At 39.5% G+C, this 20,626-nt stretch overlaps 1 protein-coding gene across 1 annotated transcript; it reads right to left on the reverse strand.

Moving 5' to 3' along the window:
• Nucleotides 1-15,527: 15,527 nt before the first annotated feature.
• On the reverse strand, nucleotides 15,528-20,482 carry FGF3 (fibroblast growth factor 3). The gene is made up of 3 exons (XM_010183007.1): nucleotides 20,344-20,482; nucleotides 19,165-19,268; nucleotides 15,528-15,860 (listed from the first exon to the last, which is right to left on the reverse strand). Exons 1-3 carry the CDS (start codon nucleotides 20,480-20,482, stop codon nucleotides 15,528-15,530), a joined length of 576 nt encoding a protein of 191 aa, XP_010181309.1.
• Between the last annotated feature and the right edge of the window lie 144 nt (nucleotides 20,483-20,626).

A 20,626-nucleotide genomic window follows, 5' to 3' on the forward strand; every position in this document is an offset into this window, starting at 1 on the left:
AGAATCTCCTGGGATTCCTGCCTGGTAACCATATCTCGCTGGACTTTGGTAGTATTCCTCCCATTGGATAACCCCAGCCCTACCAAATAAGCAGTCATAAACCTTACACTCTCATTATTTTACATGACATTATTTTACTAATGTCAGACCCTCACTTTTTAAATCAGTGAGGTGTTTTTTTCCCCACTGGTTTTCACTAAGTTAGAATGTGGGCTCCAAAAAAAATAATATTATTGAATACTTTATTTGTTTGACAAGAAAATAAAGAAATACCTTTAAAGTAGCAATAACAGAAATATGTCATGGCTGGTTTATCTACCTACTGTCATTTGACTCCTGCAAGACCTGCACTTAGTCTTTAACCATACATAGACTAGAAAGCTTTTTGTTGTTCTGAAAGTGAGATATTGCAACAGTTCTTCCTCTTCATGTCAGTGAGAGAAATCACAGTTAAATATCTTCAAAAGGAATATACAAAACAGTTCTTGAGAGAGGTTTTCAGTGAACACCTCTGCTGCAACTGTAGATCACCAATAAACTGATAGCCAAAAATCATCTACTATTCTGCTTGTTTTTATTTTACCCAAAATGCTCACTAAAATGATGGGATCTCCATTGCAGCAGATACTACGCTTTCAAATAATGAAGCAGGAAATTCCTGTTCTTAGCCACTCTCTCTACCCAGTTGTTCATAGCAAATTGACAAGGAACAAAATTATTTCAAATATCCCAGGAACACACAGAATTTTTTTCTTACAGCCCTGTCCAGTATCTCCAGACACTTTTCCAGCTTTGCCCAGTATGTAGGGTCACCCTGGGAAGCCGCAGTAAATCCACTTGCAAGGTAACTGTGGCACGAAAGGCTGGCCCCCACGTTACACATTTCGCAGGGTTCAGAACTGTTTCACCAACCTGTAAAGCTCAGCATGACTCAGGAGAGGTCTGTTCTGGTTTGCCCTGTGAGACTTCCAGGCTTGAAAGTTTTGGCTTGAGCTTTCCTTTGACTTATTTAGTGTTTCTAATGGTCCACTATTGAGAAGATGACAAGATCTTTATGGTCGGGGTATCACCTTGATGGAGGGATGCTGTTAAGCTAAGAATGATGTCATAGCGTTGTCATATTGACATCATACATCTCTTGGAGAACCCAGCCCTAACAATGTAGGTCAAACGAAACCATGACATGCCCTGTGAAGAATTATTCAGCAAGCTTTGCGTCACCAAGCACTGGATGCACCAGCAGACATCAGGGCAGGTCTTGACTACCATCTGCCTAGCATAGAGTGGCTTTAGCAGAGCTTTGATCAGCTGAAGCTCTTGCTCAGTAAGAGCAAGAGTTGGAAACCTAGACACTACTAGTGCTTGAACTACAATGAAGGCACCTGAAGAATATAAATGTAACGGAAGAAAGAAGGTAAGCAGGCAACACCTTGTATTAAAGCACTGGATCTCCTGTTGTGTGTTCGGACCAAAAAAAAAAAGACATAAAAAGACATATGGCATTTTTCCTTTTCACAGCTGTCTTTCAGGCCAAATATAACATCCACAACTCCACAACTCCAGATCTTACGGCTGTTCTAAGCCTGGTTTTGAATCCAGACCCTGTTTCAGCACCAACTTCTCTTTGGTCTTAAGTCATTAAACCTCATAGCTCTTGGAGATGTAAATAGCTGTGAATGAAAATCCTACTTCATGTTATTTTTGAGAAGATCAATAGTTTCTGAAGCACTTTCTGAAGGTGAAGAAAAAAATATTACTGATGCACTTGATACCAGATCTGCCAAGATACTTTTATTCTTAAACCCTTGTATTTCTGTGATGTTTAGCTGCCTGAAGTACTGTTGAAACTAGCAGGCAGATAAGCAAGTGAAATTCTTTCAGTAACTTTGGTGGCTTTGGTCCTGGCTGGCACTTTGGTACCCTCTGTCATGACTAGAAGGGCTGTATATTCTGACTATTGCTATAGAGGAGGTGAGAAACAGGAATGGTGTCAGATTAGGGTCTGCATCTCTGCTCAGTCACCTTTTAGGGTACAACTTGCTGCTTGGACAATGAATTGAGAAAAGCGTTGGAGACTTGTGGAAATATCTGCAGGCAGCCTGGACAACGAAAACAGGAAAACCAAAACACTTCTTACCAGGGGGCTTTTCACAGCCTCTTAAGGGGGCATTCATTACTTTCTTGTGAGTCACCACCCCAGAAATACTGTAAGTGCTATTCGTTCAGCATGGCTAGCAGTGCAAGCTGGAAACAATCTAGGGAACTCTCATCTTCAGGTCAGTGGGGGCTGGCAGAGCAGTCGCTCTTTCACTGGGAACGAGGGGCGAGATGAGAAAGAGCACGGTTTCGAAATTGCTCTCATGCATGCTGTGGCTGGGGACTGGCACTGCAGAAAGCGAAAGGCTGATTTGCTGCCCAGAAGCAGAGCTGTGGATCCCCTTTGCAGCTCTCGTGAGAACTGGATTTTTTTTTTTTTTTAAATTTCTGCTTAAGGGATGATTACAGCTGGAAAAGGTTTACATAAAACGAGCAAAATGAAAAAGTGCAGAGCTTGGTGGAGATGCATGAAAATTCCTCCCATCCCCCACTGCTTAGTCTTCTGCTTGGATGTGTCAGAGAGCAACTTTGGTGTACATCGTGTTTATAGCCCACAGGACCTTCTTAGGGCTTGGAGCCCTCCTGCTATAAAAATAGGGAAGAATCCATAAAAGCAGCAGTACCTCATATATAGCACAAATCTTTTCTTACAAGATAGACAAGAAGCTAAATGCCTTAATTAGAAGTTCACCAAGTTATTTTTTGTATGTTGCAGCTAACGACACAGAACATGGACTCCTGATTGAATACCAAGGCAGTAAATCAATGAAGAGTCCTTGCTACCGTTCATGAAATGCTCCAGCTGTGCTCTTAAGGATTATAATGTCAACAGAACTCTTGATTTGAATCACAGCCTTGCCTTCACTCAGGGGCCATATATTAGTCTTGAAAAACAGACAGAGTTTCATTGCTCAAAGAAGAAAAAAAAAAAAGAGAATTGCTGAGCTGAAAATAAAATGGTGGTGCAGGGGAAGAACGCTGCAACACAGCAAAAGGAGACATGTGGCAAATTTCAGCAAAAATATCTAGAAATTTGGAAGTTAAGATATTTCTCTGTGTTTGTTTAGTATATATTTCACAATTCAAATTTATTTTTCCCTAATATGTTTAGACAACGCTTAGTCACCTGATGAAGTGCTCAGCTGGTGCAACTCCTCACAGCTTCACCAAAGCCAGTACAGCAATACCAACTGACTTCAGCCAAGGATTTGGTTCTTACTCAGAGAATGAGACATATCAGAAATCCCAGGAAGAAGCATATACATCATTCTAGACATAGGTAAATTTGTCTGGAGGACAAATATGTTTCTGAGTATTACTTGTGTTTATGCTTCTGCTTTAGAGCATGAACAAATCAATGAAGACTAGACTGTATTACACTGAGCTGGATTCCTGAAAGCTATGTAAAAGGTGTAGCTTTGCCTTAGCAAAACACTTGAACTTTCCCAGGAATCTTTTAACATTTAGCAGGTGTTCTCTTGCAATGATTGTAATGAATCTTAACCCATATGCAACCAGGCAAAAAAAAAAGCTGAAGTCTCTTCTAATGATGACCTTGAAGTTGTTGACGAGGTCAGAGTGGTAGTGTCATACTGCAGTTTGCACATGTCTTTACTTTTTTATTCCTATAGGAATCAGCTGCTGTCAAAGTACACATGATACAAACTAGAATCTTGATTATCCAAAGCTCAGTCATAGTCTCTGTTTCCTATAATACAGTTCTATCCCTGGTATTCATTGCTTACATTGAAAAGTATCTCAGTTATTCAAAACCTTGGTTACTCAAATTTAGTAACAGGACCCATTAAATCAATTTGCAATTAATTCAGCTGGCCCAAAACCATTTACCCTCTCATAACTGTACTGAAGCTATGCAAAAGTTTGCATAAAACTATTCAGAAAGATAAAGACCTAGCTTTACTTTTAATACTTTCTTGAAAGCAAAAAGGAACTCTAATATTCCTGGAACTTTGGACAGGTTTATCTTTGAAGGAGCAAGAAAGCTGACCATGCTTTCTTTCTGAAATGTAGAATTAATTGAGAATTCTGGTTTTTACCAGCACCAAGGTTGGACAGTAGCTCAAATACCATGGAGCTGGAGAGTTGAGCCAAGTGTCCAAACATAATACTGGTTTCTACTGCACTGGCTCTTGCAAAGTCACGACCCACCGAGGATGATAGCAGCCTGTTTCCTGGCTTGGCATTTTGCTTATTTTTCTTCCCACCATCACATGTGAAGCCTGTGCAGTGCAGGGCTGCACCAGCTCGTGCTCTCTCTACCATCTGCAAGGCTGCACTCAGGGCTCATGCCCATGGCTGCCATGATGGACGAGGGATCAGCATCAGACTCTCCAACAGCTTTCATTCAGGCAAGTCCCATCTCATTGTTTCCTTGCATAACATGAACTTCTCTTCTCATAGGCCTTCCAAGTACAAACAGGCATCTGCCACCAAAGATGAATACACAGTTTTAGAACTGTTAAGTGTATTACTGGTTTACCATCACAATCTAGCCATATAGAAAGTATGAGTTTGTTTCAGAAATAATTGAACTTGAGGTATCAAATTTGCAAGTAAATGATGTTGCTGATGTGAAAATATGCATTTTGTCACAGATAAGGTGCATCACTCTTGAAAGTGTGTGCAGAATAAACACCCACAGGCCTTCACCTGGCAAGGTTCTCTGGGGCAGTTTTCTAAACTGATTCTGTTTCTTCTTCTCTCTGCCTCTGCTTCTTTTTTTCTTTTTCCTCCACAATAGCAGCTCAAGGTTTAAAATAGTTTTTCTTATCTTCCTTTGATTACATTTTAGTCAGCCCATGTTTCCTTTCTGATTCTGCTTTATTGAGGTTGCATGGAAAAGAGGCACAATGTGTCCTTCAGTCTTTCCACAGCTTTTTGACCAAATGCTTCATTTTTTTCTAAAAAAACGCTAAACAAAAAAAACACCCCAGAATAAATCTTCCTTTGTTTACCTGTTTACATGGGCCATAGACTAGATATCTATTTCACTCCCTTTCTAATTCACCTCCAAAACTGAAATCTTGTTCTAGTATTCAAGCACCGGAATATTACGCACAGAGACTTCATAAATTGTATTATTTTATAAAGGTTTATTTTTTAATAGGAATCTTATTGTTCCATAAATTTAGAGTTTTGCTTCTCACTACGGATGCCATGGGAAATTGATTAAAAAATGTAACAGTACAGACAAGAATTTCTTTTTAAAGTTAAGTATTATATGGCAAAGTTGGATGGAGTGCTTGGTTTATGTCATGAGACAGTGCCAATGGAAAAACATATTTTTTTTAAATGAGAAAAGATTTCTTATTTTTTGTTCTTGGTAGAGAAGCCAGTAATTGTTAGAAGTTAAAACAAGCAGCAGTATTAAATTTACATTAAAGTAATCTTACCTTGTACTGAGCTATGGGGCAGAAGCTCATCCTTTAGTAAAATGTATTAAAAGAAAGTCAGATTACGTTCCTTCCTTTTAGGAGGTACTCAGCCTGCTATTAAACTTGATCAGATTCCAGTTCCTTGTTGTCCTGCCCCAAAAATACTTCCGCATACTCACAAACCCAAATAACTACAAAACTAAGCCTAGGCCCCAAATTCAAGCACAGCTACCTCTCTTTCCAGCAGCTGAAGCCTTATATTTGCCTGTAGATCAGGTTTCAGAAGCAATTGAGTTGTGTAGCTTGTTGCAGCCCCTTAGAGAGGCTCTACAAGTTGAGGTAGACACATCTTTATGGGGATTAACAAGGAAGGAGCTGATTCTGGCCAGAGGATGGTCAACAGCTGCCTTCCTTGGGCACACATGTAGGGAATTAATGAACTTGTACCCTCCACGGGCTCTAAGAGAGATGTGCTGGAGCAGCTGGGGCTTTCCTCTAGTTCAAGAGACAGCTTCTGATGGGTGGTGGGGTTTCTTTGGGACCATTCTGAGGCTGGATCACTAGGCTGCTTGTGTGCTTTTGGGCTTTCTGGAATGAGGCTTTTCTTACTTTATCTATGTAGGTAGTCTATGTAGCATAGAAGAGAAAAAAGTAAGGAAGGGATTGTCTTCTCTAAAAACATATGAAGAGGTAGTGACCCAGAAGTAAAAATATGGGCCTATAGGAAGGGAAGTTGCAGTGGAGAAGGCTTTGGTACAAGTTTTTACTAAAGCTGGAAAAATGTTTAGAGAAGTGTACTGTGGAAAGGGATGATATACAACAAGGGAGTGGATTTGGTCTGTGAGATACAAATATAAGAAGAAACAACGTTGTGTCAAGTTCTCTAAAAAAAAATTAAACAATATGTAAGATCACCTTGCTCCAATTAGATTAGGAAATGTAGGATGTTTATTAAAAAAAAACAAAAAAGAAAAAGAAAATAAGGAAAAACTCAGTTCTGAAGGGCTTTGTTTTACCATCCTGGTCACTCTCTGACCAGGAAGATCTTAGAGCATATAATTTTCCTGTATGTTTTTTTTTCAATGCATTTGCAGTAAAGCACTGGAAATGCAATGTGCTCTTCATTCAGAACTGGGGAAAGGAAGGGTTAATCTGATCCACAGGGTTTTCTTTCCATATGCACTACTGAATATGGCTAACAGATCCTCTGAGCAGACAGACTATGGGACACAAATAAACTCAGTTTCTACTGCTGTAGTTTTAGACCCATGTTGCCATGAAAAAATGTCTAAGGATTTAAGAATAATTTTCAGTTGGTTTCATGGTCTAAGCAACACATGCCTGTGAGACTCCAATGTCTGCAATGTAAACCAAGCATGTATGATCATACTATAACTATGCTGTGCCGAGTGTGTCACCTATCATCTAATGCCACTGTCTCAGTAACTGCTAGAAGATTTCTTTCAGACTATTTAATTTATGGCCACATAAAGTAACACTTGTGTGACTTTTACTTGTAGGAACATAAAAGGAAGGTGAAGCCTTGATCTGCTGTCAATTTTTTGGGGGGAGCCATATTTGATTAATTATCTAAAGACAATGAATTCTGATTGTACTTTATGAATGAGCCCATTTCTCCCCCCCAGATCTGCACAAGGAATAATTTCAAAGGATAAAAATTGCTTTAAGAGAAATTGTTATCTGGCAACCACAGGTCATCATATATGATGTTTTATCAGACAGTATATTCAAACTTACATGAAGTATTTTCAGGGAAGGCTGTTTCCAAATGAAAAAGACATTCCATTCAGAAACATCTTAGTGTGAGTTCTTATGATACTTTGCCACTATCAGACCTGGTTTTCTTTGCTTAAGAATGAAAATTTGCAAAATCAAACAACTGGTGCCACAGATATTTCCAAGTTAGTTGAACTTCACATCCCACCGGAGCTGGATCATTCAAGAGCTCTGCAGCCAGCCCCGCTGCCCTGTGCTTCTTTCCTACTTTTGCACTAGCATCAGGATATCTTTAAATTCTCTTCACAGACAAATCACTATTCTTCAAATCCAGACGTTTCAGACTGCAATTAAGATACTAGAGTGTTTAGCACGACATTTTCTTTAATATGTAAAGTGAAGACCACGAGTTTTCTTTTCTGTCAGAAAGGGTTGTACCTTGGATTCAGAAAGGCTTCTCTTCTGCTATGCAGTGGTGGCATCCAAACTATTGCAGAACTAAAACGGGATAGAGTTCTCTTTAACCATCTAAATCTGGAGGTGGCCCGAGAATGCTAACAAAGGAGGACAGTTACCATCAACTGTTCTTTAATTATAGATCTGCTTGTTCACCTTCCCAAATCCTTCAAACCTTTTGAAAGGAAACAGGAGACATTTGAACTTGAGCACTTCTGCAAACTTCAAAGAAACTATTTAAGATAGCTTAAAAAAATAATCAATTGGTTCAGTACATTTTCTCCCTATGCAAAGCATTTTACCACTTAAAATCCAAGAAGGAAGAACACAGATCTTCTTTAGTAGAAGAGGAGGCAGATACTTGAACTAAAGAAACTGTTACCTTATCAAAGCTATTTAGTTTTGTTATGTTCTTTAGTTCTCACAGGGGTACAAGTTTCCCAAATTTCCCTAGGCATTTATACATATGCTCACTCTCCTCCTCCTTCTGCTTTGCTAATTCATGCTGCTGAAATAAACCTTTCCAACACCATGGTTATGGACAGTGCTCTCATCTGAGGAACAGCATGTCCAAAAAGCAAGACACCTTGGAATTGAATTACCAGGAGTTAATGTTTTTCATTCCACTATATGTTATTTCATTTGCTTGTTTCTTTGTTGGTGTATTATCCTGGTGAAATATACTTCTTTTTTGATACTCCTAAATGCAATATTTATTACCAATAACAATAGTTAGCATCCCAAAAGGAGACAAAGAAGAGCTGTCAGTAAGGTCCTGTGCACAGGTTATTGTTTTGATAAGACAGATCACAGCAGTTCTTATCAAGATCTTGGCAGAGTGGCATGCTGATCTCCTTGCAAATGTTTGGTTCTTAGAAAACAATTTTGCATGTGAACAATGCATAAATAGTTGTCCTAATTGAATGCCTCTTTTTACAAGACATTCAGCATTGAAACATTTCAATTTCAGAAATATAAAAATATGTAGACTCTTGTTTGATTTGGGCTCAAACATGTAATTGTGTTTGCTGTACAATTACTGTTTCATGATGACTACTTTTAGTATGATTTGGCTTAATTTGTTTTAATACTTTTTTGGAGAGGTATGCTGTACACCACTCTCTTATAGTACTCTCCCTGAGTTTTTGAGGCCAGAAAAAGGATTGCTCATTTATAATGCAATTGATTATACATTTTACTAAGGGAAATTCTCTGTAACTATGCAATACAGAATCACAGAATCACAGAACGTTAGGGATTGGAAGGGACCTCAAAAGATCATCCAGTCCAATCCCCCTGCCGGAGCAGGAACATCCAGATGAGGTTACACAGGAAGGCGTTCAGGCGGGTTTTGAATGTCTCCAGAGAAGGAGACTCCACAACCTCTCTGGGCAGCCTGGTCCAGTGCTCTGTCACCCTCACTGAGAAGAAGTTTCTTCTCCAATTTAAGTGGAACCTCCTGTGTTCCAGCCTGTGCCCATTACCCCTTGTCCTATCATTGTTTGTCACTGAGACATATAAATATGAAGAGTCTCATGCTTTACATCAAATACAAATAAGCACTAAGATTCAATGTTTTCATTGTCATAACTGACAGCTTTATTTTCTGAGGTTATTGTTTAGGTCTGAGTAGGAGATTCTGGATGTCAATGCACAGTGGTGGCAGGGTGCTCAGGGGAAAGGTTTTGGCTGTAACTCAAGGAGACTTTTCAACAGCATTGTTTTGTGATGCCTTATACTGCCCTGCCTGCCTACAACTTTAAATATATTTACTTGTCTGCTCCTCTGAGCTCATATTTACTGATGAGGCTGTGAATCAGATAGTTGATGATGAATATCAGTGTATTATAGCAGTTTTGCTGTCTAGATTTCTTTTCAGCCTGAACTGTTCTGGATGCATCTAAACTTTCTGAAAGCTGGGGGAGTAATCACATCCTCCATTCAGACAATTATAAGAAACATTTAAGCCTTGCTAACTGAATAGTTGAATGAGCCCCATTCCAAAACCAGGTCCATGCAAACATCCAAAGCAAAGGCGTGTGTGGTCAAAAGTATTTATTTGACTCTTGTTTTGCAGAGGGTTGTACATCTGCAAAGAAAAGCGGAGAAGAAAGAGGAAACATCAGGAAGTAAAGCAGGAAATCCAAGAGCTCACAAAAGGACTCGAAACAGAGAGGATTTGAGGCTAGGTACTGCTATTAAAAAGTATGAACAAAAAATCCCCTCTAGCATTATTTCATGCTTGTGGTGACTGAGAAAAATAGGTTTTATAAGTTTTTTAGAAATAAGATCACCTTGAGAGATGTTACTGATCTGTCTTCTAAATGCTGAAGGTATGATTGTGAAGCAGTTTCCAAATACAAATGGGGTGCACTGCTACAAACGTGTAATGGTAGCAGTGCTTGTAGAAATGAATATCAGACCTATAGCAAGTGGTGAAACAGAGAGTCAAAAATATCACAAATTTACTAAAGTATAGTCTCAGGATGGCAGACCATAAGAGGGAAGATCCATGCTAAGAAAGTGGAGAAAAATGTGAGAGTAAATTGGGAAGTGATTCATGCTTTGTAACTTAGCTATTTATGTTTCAGGTACAACTCTTGCTTTTTATGAACAGACAACCACAAAAGTATTAACATAATCACCAAAGACCAGAATATTTTACATGGGGTTTTGAACAGCTTGGAATATAAGAATTATGATGGGCTAAAGCAGGATTAAAGGAATTAAGTCTGCTTCAGGTATAAATCAAGAAGTGATGGCTCAGTCTGCATGTCTTCTCTCTGGAAGCAAGTAAATGGAAACTGCCAAAACCCCTTGGTGTACTGTTCTCTGCCTCATGCCCATGAAAGAATATTACATACATGTCCAGTTCAAGTAATGTATGAGTGACTGGGAAAGTAACAAAATATTTGTATAGTTTGTACAATTTCTACAGAATATATTTATTTTTTTTTAAAAAGCAAGACTAGAAGGAAATGGTTCTGTACAGTGCTAGAAATGACACCAACAGAAAGATTTTTATGATGGGGAGGAGATGAAGAGAATGTAACTTGTGGAGTTCAGGAAAGAGCTGGTGCAGGACAGCAAGCTGAGAAGGTAGCTTTTAGAAGTACACACACCAACTGCTCAATTTTTGTTTGTATCTGGCAATTAAATGACTATACTGAATGTGTAATAAGTGATTTTAAGGGAAAGAACAGATAGTACACCAGACTGTGAAAATGGGCTAGAGAATAACTGATCCAAAACTGAACAGTACACTTGGATTCAGATGAAGTTTGTGAATGGGGAGAAATCTGAGGGGTTGCAATAGGGAACTGGACTCTGAAATGTACAGGTTGAGGCTAAATACCCAAAGGCGAGGGCAAATTAATAATCAGTTTGAATTCAGTACAACTGAATCACAGAAAGGTTGAGGTTTGAGAGGACCTCTGAGGGGCATCTGCTCCAACCTCTCTCCTCAAGCAGGGTCACCTAAGGCAGACTGGCCAGCAACAGGCAATTAATATGTGGTGACCATGCTCTCCTGGTTCCAGGATGACAACAGCAGTAGTTTTGATCTGGTAACTGATTTGCCACCCAGGATGGAGAGGGCTGAAGTCATGATCTCTAGATCTGGTTTCTGTCCCAGAAGGAAACACAGTTACAGGGTGTGGAAGAGTGGATCTCACACAGGGTGCATCTACACTGGCACTTGGTTCAAATCAGGACCATGCTTTTGAGCAATGTCTCCTGCTCATTGGAGTTATGTCAGCATTTGCTGAGCAGGTGAAGTGGAGTTCTTCTTAGTGACACTGAACCCAAAGACTCTCTCAGAGCACTCCACCTGCCAAAAGGCTTCTAGTACGTAGGACCAAACTAGAAGTTATCTAAAGTAACCCTCCCATCCACTCCCAAAATATGCATATTGTGGACAGTGGGTATTTGGCACCAAAGGCTCTGCAGAGCTGTTGCTGTTGGTCTGCACTACTTGCTAACATAGATGTAACCACAGAATACTGATGGCTGTCCTGAAATGGACTCTGAAACACAAAACAATTGAAAATTGACGTGGTTTATAACCAAAAGGCTGCAGCAGATGAACTCTTTACCACATCTGGCTTTCCTGAATGACCCTTTCTATGATCTCTGTTTCATGATGAATTTAAGGATGTCAGTGAACTTCTGGAGCATGTGAAGTTTGCAGAAACTCTGCAATCCAAGATAGGTAAAGTTTACATCTTCCTCAAACAAACAAACAAACAAACAAAAACCACCACACAAAAAAAACCCAAAAAACACCAAAACCAACCAACCAAACAAAAAAACAACCAAAAAAATAAAGGTCTGATAATAGCCTGTATGTTGGAAAGGTATAAAGTCACTAAGAAAACTTTTAGAAGAGGAGACACATCTTGACTTTATAGTCTTAAAGAGAAAGAAACAGTAACTCAAATATACTTGTAAGGTAACCTGAAAGGTTCTGGTCTAAATAAATAAAATGGGATATAGGATACAAATTGGCATAATTATCATGAATAGGATTTCAGCCTGTCAGTATCTGGGAACTGTGGAATTCAAGGTTGCTAAAAGAATATTAAGTAATGAATGTCTGTAATGAAAAGTATTTCAACAAGAACAGTAATATTTCTTAAAAGATAAAAAGACAAATCCCAAAGCCATCTCCTTTGAATTGCTGCAATGAGACTTAGCAAAGAAAAATTCTAGGAATGTCAGTAAAATTGTTTTAGGTTGATGTGAAAATCATCACTTACCTACAGTATTTAAAATGCCATTGCATCCAAACGGTTAATTATTTTTTTTCTCCCCCCGCCGCCTTTGTTTTTCCAGTGTCAGTATTTTAGACTTTGTTAGGATGAAAACTGAAACTGAAATAAGGATGTAATTCATATGTGAAGCTAAACTTCATTGCTGTTCCCTATATGAAAGTGGTTAAAACAACATTCCTACAACAAGCATGCAACACAGCTTAAAACAAAGACAGGTCTATGCTTTTTTTTTAATAATTAAATATATTCCTATATCACCTATAGCAATTACCTGCTGTTGCATTATGGTAGGTGACTGTATGTAGAAGAGAGGTAGAAGGATAAAAGAATGAGAGGAAAAATTGATAAAAACAGAGACAGAAAACCAAGCGATACAGTCAGCACAAACATTTGCCCTTGAGAAAAGCTAGGAGTGAAGACTAAATGTTTCATAGGAAATGGACTTGGAGCTGGTGTGAAGATGCCATCTTTGTCTCTTGGGAAAGAGGAGCTTGTCCACTCTCTTTAGACAATCAGGATTGTATCAAAAATACCTGACACAGTCCTTAGTCATTAGCTTTACAATAATTCTTGGGGGAGAGAAATCTGCGAACAGGTCTTGTTTTTCTTACAAGTTGAGGTGAAGTAGACCTGAAAGCAGACAAAATACACATGGCCCAGAAATTAGACATGGGAAAAAACAGCTCTCTTAATCTTCAGCTGTAGGTGATCTTTCCCTGCCAGTTGAGCTTACTGACACTTGCCTTCTCTTGCATTGCTTGAGGCTTGAGAGCTGTGAGGACTCCCTGTGTCCCTATCTTTCCTGCCCAGTCAAATTGTTCAGCCCTCACCAGTAAACTGAAGGGAAATACAGAGCTGAGATAGGGTAGCATGGTGCAGCTAATAATATGTTCCCCAAACACCCCTGATGCCCAGGATGCAAAAGCTTCATTTTCTTCACTGATACAAGCAACTTTCAAAAGACATCTTGAATTCTGCAGTAGTTTGGACCTTGTGTGGTTCACAGGAAAGTAAACAAAACAGAAAATCTGAATTCTTCTGTTTCTTATTCAGTCTCTGTGTTTCTTCTCTGCACAGCTTTTTCAGTCGCTCCTGATATGATACTGCCTGATTACTTCTGTTAAGGCCCCATCACTATTTTCAGTTATTTTGTAAAAGCAAGAAAATTTGGGAACATGGTTCATGGTTTTCTGTACCCTTTTTTAAAGCTCTGTCTATTCTCTGTGCGCCACATTGCATTATTTAATTTACATAACTGAAGTGTCTTTTTACATTGTTTCAGTATAATGCAAAGACGAGGTCAAAGAAATTTTACTTTCTTATTCAAATATAGTTTCCTTCTTTGTTAGAATATTACAGAAAAGATGCAAAAGTGGAAGGAACGAAACATTTTTTATATAAAGACACTTTTCTGGTTTTACATTTATAGGTATGTAGGCAGTGCTAAACCTATAACTGTGAGGCTTAGTAAACTCATTCTACAGACTTATTTTACTTTGTCTCACAGAATTCACCCTTAGTGATGGAAGATTTACACTGCCTAGTTTTAATTGATCATACTGTTATTCAGTGGGTAGCCCACAAGAAGACCTTTGTGCCAATATGACCAAGAATAGGATTTGCCTCTGTCTGTTTCTATATAATGTCATATTTAACTTATAGATCTTTTGTTAAATTCAGATTGAATGCTTATTTCTGTGCAGTGTCTCTTTTCTCCAGCTGTGCTGTGTCAAAGCCTAATTCTAGGAACTGAAGAGCACAAGGCCAAATCTCATTAAAATTACCATTATTTGTGCTTGTCAAGCACATCTAAATCTTTGTACTATGCTCTCATCTCCTGGATGTGAAGAGAAATTTTTAGTTCTTAACCCCTTGCTCAAAATTAAACTTGGGATGTGGACTTCCCTCAACCTTGTAAAATTTAACTTGCAGAATTAGAGTAGAAAAATGTATAGAAACCAATTTTTTTGTGGATTGAACAAAAACTCAAGACTGTTAACCCCAATCTGGATTTGCAGCTTTCAGTTTAAGAGTACCTTGTGAAAATAACCAGCATTTGAAAAAAAAAGGAAAATCAGAACTTAACAGCCACCTTAAATTAACAAGTCACTACAGTTTTTGTATGCCCAATGCGACTGTTATTCTTACCCCAAAATAGTTAAAAAATATTTAACCTAGAAGTAGGACTTCCTGTAGTAAACTTAGCTAAACAAAAGTACCTGATAAGGACTCTCGTCCCCAATGCTGAACTTTCCTATATTGCAAGTTCAGTCCACACCACAAACTCAGCTTTCACATCATATTTGGGTCCTGTTTTAGGAGATAATTCATCAGTTGGCAAACAGGTATATGTTGCTAAAGCTTGGCCAATGCAAATGCCACTTTACCAGCGTTCATTTATTTGAATGACAATGTCAGGTGTCCTGGGTTTTTATTTAAACAAACTCAAGAATACTTCAGTAATGTGTAGGTCTGTTGAAATGTTTGAAGTAGCTTACAATTTTATGTTTCTTGGACAGTCATGGGAAAAGTATAATTGATACTGACTGATCATAAAGTAAAAATAAATACATGTAAGTTAAAAAATAAACCAGTTTTCTAACTCCTGTATTCCATAAAAATAGGAATGTAGCCTTTTATGAGGAACTGCCAAAAGAGCCATGAAAGTGCTATGCTTTCTCTGTGTACACAGAATTGGCAAGTGTAAAATATCCATATGATCAGGAAGGATAGGGTCACTGACATAATACCCTATGGCAAGTTAGAATGAAAATACTAGTAATGAAAAAGATAATTTTTTAGAAAAGAAAACGTGAAAATAATTGACAGAATTATTTCATCCAACTAATTTACATTTGAATGTGCCTTACCTTATCTCACATCTCTTTTAGCACAAATAATAATTCTACAATAGCTAAAAGTAAGTGATGTGACTTTCAGTTATATTACATAGTGTATAAAAAATGTCCATGTTAATGCCTGTAATACAACCATATCTGTTAGTTTTTTTAGTAGTATTTTGAAGACTCTCAATCACTTCCTTGCCCCATACAAGGTCCCCCCACTCCCATCAGCGTCCTCTCCTTCTTCGCTGGTTCTTGCTCAGGGGCTTCAGGAGACTCTCTCGATATTTCACGTTTGTGTGGAACAGTCGGACCATCTCATGGTCTTTGTTATCCAATACTCTGGGCAGAAAGAGAGATGATTTCTGTGTCCTGCGAGTTTTAAAGCCCCTTCTGGGTCGTCCTTTCCCATTGATTGAGACATACCAGAGTCTCTCTGCACTGGCTTTGCGCTTGGTGCCAGGTCTGTTAGGTACAGTCTGGTATAGACGGGATGCATAGGTGTTATAACCCAATTCATGGATCCGCTCCACGAACTCACATTCTGCGTTATAATTTTCCTGTAAAGCAAACATGACAAAGTTTAAGAAAGACTATACAGGTAAAAGCTCTCTTCTATCTCAATAAGACTGAACTAAAGTCTTAAACAAGACTCCACTCAGTTTTAGGATAAGTACAGCAGCACATGCAGTAAGAAAAAGTCAAATTGGTGCTACAGAAGGCAAGCAGAAGAGAAGCACTGAAAGTGAACTGCTGTGGAACAAGGGGCTCCTCATCAGCAGTGTGAGCATACTCTGTGGATCACAGACAGAAAGAGAACAAAAAAACTGTTTGAAAACAAAAAAATGGCATGTGAATAGGAATGAATAGCTCTGCTGGTTGTTCAGCTGTAATTTTATTTTTTTTGCTTACAGATCTAAATATGCCTGTGAACTGCATAGATGAGTCCAGTTGCTGCCTATCAACCATTGACTTCTATTAAAAAGGTAAAACACTACAGTTTAATGTAAAATGTGGCTCTTTAATTAATATATTAGTAGTTAGATATACCTGTAGTCTATTACACCCAGTTTGTTACAGATATTTGAGCAGTAAACAACGCCTTTAAGAAGCCTCCTTATGGGCTTCAGCATAACAAAATGAAAGTACACCCTGCTCACCCATGTGTTCCTTCAAAGTGCTGGGCACCTCCTTCATCACAAACTGTGAGGGAGAATATGCACCCATCCTGAGTGCTCACATTTTACATGATCTGTTAAAATTTTTCTCTTTTCATCTGGTCCTCAGCTGAGAGAAAATTGCGTGCAAAAGCCTGACATAAGGAACTCCTTCCTCCTCCGTGGGAGCAGTAGAAATGGCACCAATAAAGGACCTCCCACACTGTACATCTTTTCTTAACTACGAAATCATCTTTGCTGTACCTGTCTGATTAAGACTTCAGTATCTAACATGTGTAAAGCACTGAGGCAGATGGGAACTGCTACTATGGTCTTTACAGAGGTTTTTTTATTTAGCATTGCCTCTGTGGAGGACATGGAAAGCTCATAGGTAGCCAGGCTGTGGCCAGAAAATCCATAGGCTCCATTAACGACATGTCTTTAATGCTGTTTGCTCACCAGAAATGCTGATAGTCATTTAACAAGATTTTAAAAGACTCCACATGTCCCAGTTTCACAGCTGTAAAACGGAAGTGCCCTTCCTTGCAAGGACAAGGTTTGCACATGCTGTGGTGCTGGAGCCCACGCGACTACCATATGTAGGTAGTTTTGTCCTGCTGTCTGCCTCAGTTCTGGTTGTAAAGGGTTTATCAGGGAGGATAAACCTAGAGGATTATCACAATCTGCTCAGGACACAAAGGACTCAAAATATTCAGCTTATTGACATGGGCAAGTTGGTGATCCAAGGGATATTGGAGTTATTCTGATACCATTTCATAAAATGCTCCTTGTACAATTATCCTTGAGGAAGTCAGTCTTACTTGAAATAGGGGCCTCGCACAGGTTCCTGGCACAATGACATCAGGAATGTTATTGGCCATTTTTTTTTCTAGGCGAGCAAAGCCAGGAAGCTTCTCCCAAACTGAGCCCTCACCCTTTGGTGCTTCTGTGAAAAAAGCTGCGAGTGGAATAGCTTTTCCTGGATTGTCCTTCCAGCTCTGAAACACCTCTGTCACAGCCTCTCTGAAACTTGAGCTGAAACTGCAAAAATTATCTTTTCCAGTTGTTCAGAAACCTTTCATGGCTGATATTCCTTGGCACGTGACAGCTGAACAAACTTCAGGACGGCCTTATGCTCCTCACACTAGAAAGAGATGTCCAGGAGAAAAGGACTCTCTGGGCTGTCCTACTCTAGGCTTTTCTCCATTCTAGGGAAGGAGCTCAGAATTTGTTTAGTCTTATTGTAATTCAGTTTAATTTACCTGGAGGAAAAACATACTTGTTTTGAACAAGAAAAAGAGAAAGATGAGAAAAAAAACCTTGAAAACTCGTATTTCCCATTAATTTCTTTGGGGCACATGCTGGCTCTGAGTGGGTAGAGGACCACCATTGAAAAAAAATGCCTGTTTTAACCAGAATATTAACTGGAAGCAGAGAAGTTGGCCAGCCTTAATTCTGGCACAGCAGAGCTAAGTGTGTCCTTGTTCCACTTCATCTGCATTTTCCTTCATCAAAATTGTTTGTGATCTGCTTTTCTGCACCAGCAAAGAACCATCATCTTTACACACAGGCCCTTATCAGTGTGCGTCACATGAGACACATTACAGAAGCTGGGTTGTAAACACTATCAGAGCACCCTTGAAAAGGTGGAGTAAAATACATTAAACCAGGGAGGCAACTGAGTTGATTGTGTTACCTAAGTTGCATTTCCATGTCAAAAGCTCACATTGCCTGAGGATATATCATGCTGTTCAAATAAACAGAATTACATATAACGACTAATTGGAGGAAGCAAATTTCACGTTTTGCCCTCTTCAGATCTGTTTCTATACCACAGGTCTCCTGGAGAAACTGCACAACATGGCTGTTATACAGTAAGAGATCACAAGATTGCTAGAGATGTAACCAAAGACAATGGAAGAAATTCAAGTAGGTAGATAATGTGTATAGTATACACACTGACAAATCCGCCTTAGTGGGTCCTTGAATGTGAAGAAATCTAAGCTGAAGTATTTTATTCGCTGAGGGGAAGTATTGGCTGCGCTGAAAAGGGAAGACTCCCACTAACATCAGTAAAGCCCAGATTTCACCTCAAAGATCAGGACAAAAAATGAGGTCAAAGGAGTAGAATAAGCTGCTGATTTTCACCTTTATCCTCTTGCACCTTCTTATACTTTCTTTCCTTGATATAGCCGTCCTTTTTAGTACCTGTAAATACTTTCACTGCCCAATGAAATGCTCAGTGCAAAGAAAGTCCTGTCAGTAGGCTGCTTTCTTGTAACAGAGATGCTCAATTGTTTCTGGATATTCTATATGTGACACGTATATCCTCTGCTAGTGTCCAAGATCCACATCAAATATAAATATGGATAATTTTGAATAGAGATGGATGTTCTGCACTGCAAACGCTGGCTCCTGAGGTATTTATCAGTCCAACAAATTGCCCAGAGCTTTGGCTGTGTGAAATACCTTTGCCAAATACATTCTTCTGCCTTTGGTTGTACATGCAATGAGAAAGCAAGAACACAGCTTCTTTCCACTTTTAAAAATATACTGATTGGTTGCCTGTAACAATTTCAGGCAGAGATCTGTTAACACATTACTCTTTTCTCTATAAATGTTTATTTATAAGATATCAGTGCTCCCCACTGGACCCATTCTCCCCATAGGAAATGACAGGCATATGCCAGTCTTGATTAAAACTTACTGATGCATAAAGTCTGCCCCTTTTGTTCATGGCCAGGTATCTGCCGGAGAACAAGCCCTTGATGGCAACAATTCCAACATCAACAGCAGTTATTTCAAGAATACCTAGAAACAGAAACAATCATGAAATATGCTTTTGCTCCTCATCAAGTGTAATTTTTGAGATACATTTGAATGACTGCTTACCTGCAGAATATGATTTCACAGCTATCACTAGCTCATATCAAAATCATAGTACAATCATGTGAATGAAACAAGACTACTGTTTGGATCAATATAAAACAACAATGTGGGAATTGTTTGAGACAAGCTTGACAATAAATCCCTAGATGTCTGATTGAGATTGAACTCTGTCAAAAATGAAAAAGATCTGACACTGAACTAGAGGTTCACTTAATCCTATATGTATATAAAAAAGTTTAAATCCTCTTTAATGCTTAAGAACACAAGAGCTCTTGACTTATTGAAACCAGTCACAAAGCCACCCATTTCAGGACAAAGCCCTTGCTGCGGTCTCCAGAGGGTAAAACAGAGTGAGTTGGCTGCATTTTAGCCATGTATATAATCATGAAAAGAACTTGTCATTTAAGAGGTCAATGTAGCCCTCCAGACAAAGACTGTCTGAATCAAATTAAAAGGGAGGAGATTTTCAGGCTATTAAAGATGAGGTCTCAAACACAAGAATAATGTCACAGGTGAGGCTGGCAAAATATCTGCCAAAATGTTTATGTTCATCCAAAGGTGCCAGGACACAGATGGAGGCACAAATGGCTCAGGAGATGTTGTGTTGTACGTGCAGGGCTCTCTAACTGGCTCGCACAAACTCTGCTCTCAGTTCTCCAGTGGTGGCCTGGTGGCTCGGTACTTTCTCTGAGTGTTTGGAGGTGAGAGGTGACCCTTGCACCCAAATCCATTGGTGCCTTTCAGCAACGATAAAGCAGAGCCAGGGGCCTGTTCCCTTTGCACAGCTGGATTGCTGGCCTGATCGTGTCTGGAAGAGTTGGGGTGGTTTTGGTACAGCTGTTTTGAATTAGGCACTGGTTTGCTGCTGAAGGATGCCTCCTCCAGGCTTTGATAGCGAGGGGGTTTTCTTCTAGGAAATAGTGGTTTTCCTTTATGGACTTCAGACAGATCCCTGAGGTCTCCCTATCTCTGTGTGCCATCATCAGCTGGGATTTACGCTTCCTGGGGTGGTGGGGCCGGGACGGAGGCCGGGCTTGATGCGGGGCCACGCGGGGCTCCCCCTGAGCAGCGGCAGAGCTGAGTCCTGCTCTCCTCCCTCCTACCGCCCTCGCACAAACTCCTTCAACTCCCGACATATCCCGTTTCATCTTAATTCCCGCCGATCCCCGGCACATGTCAAAGGGGACAGATGTGAATTAGCCCGTGGAAGCTCAAGCCCCCCCCCGCGGGAGACAAGCCAGGGCGGGACGAGGGAGGCGAGAGCAGCCTGCAGCCCGTCG

The sequence above is a fragment of the Mesitornis unicolor genome, unplaced genomic scaffold (genome assembly GCF_000695765.1).
Source record: "Mesitornis unicolor isolate BGI_N332 unplaced genomic scaffold, ASM69576v1 scaffold38774, whole genome shotgun sequence".
NCBI lineage: Eukaryota > Metazoa > Chordata > Aves > Mesitornithiformes > Mesitornithidae > Mesitornis > Mesitornis unicolor.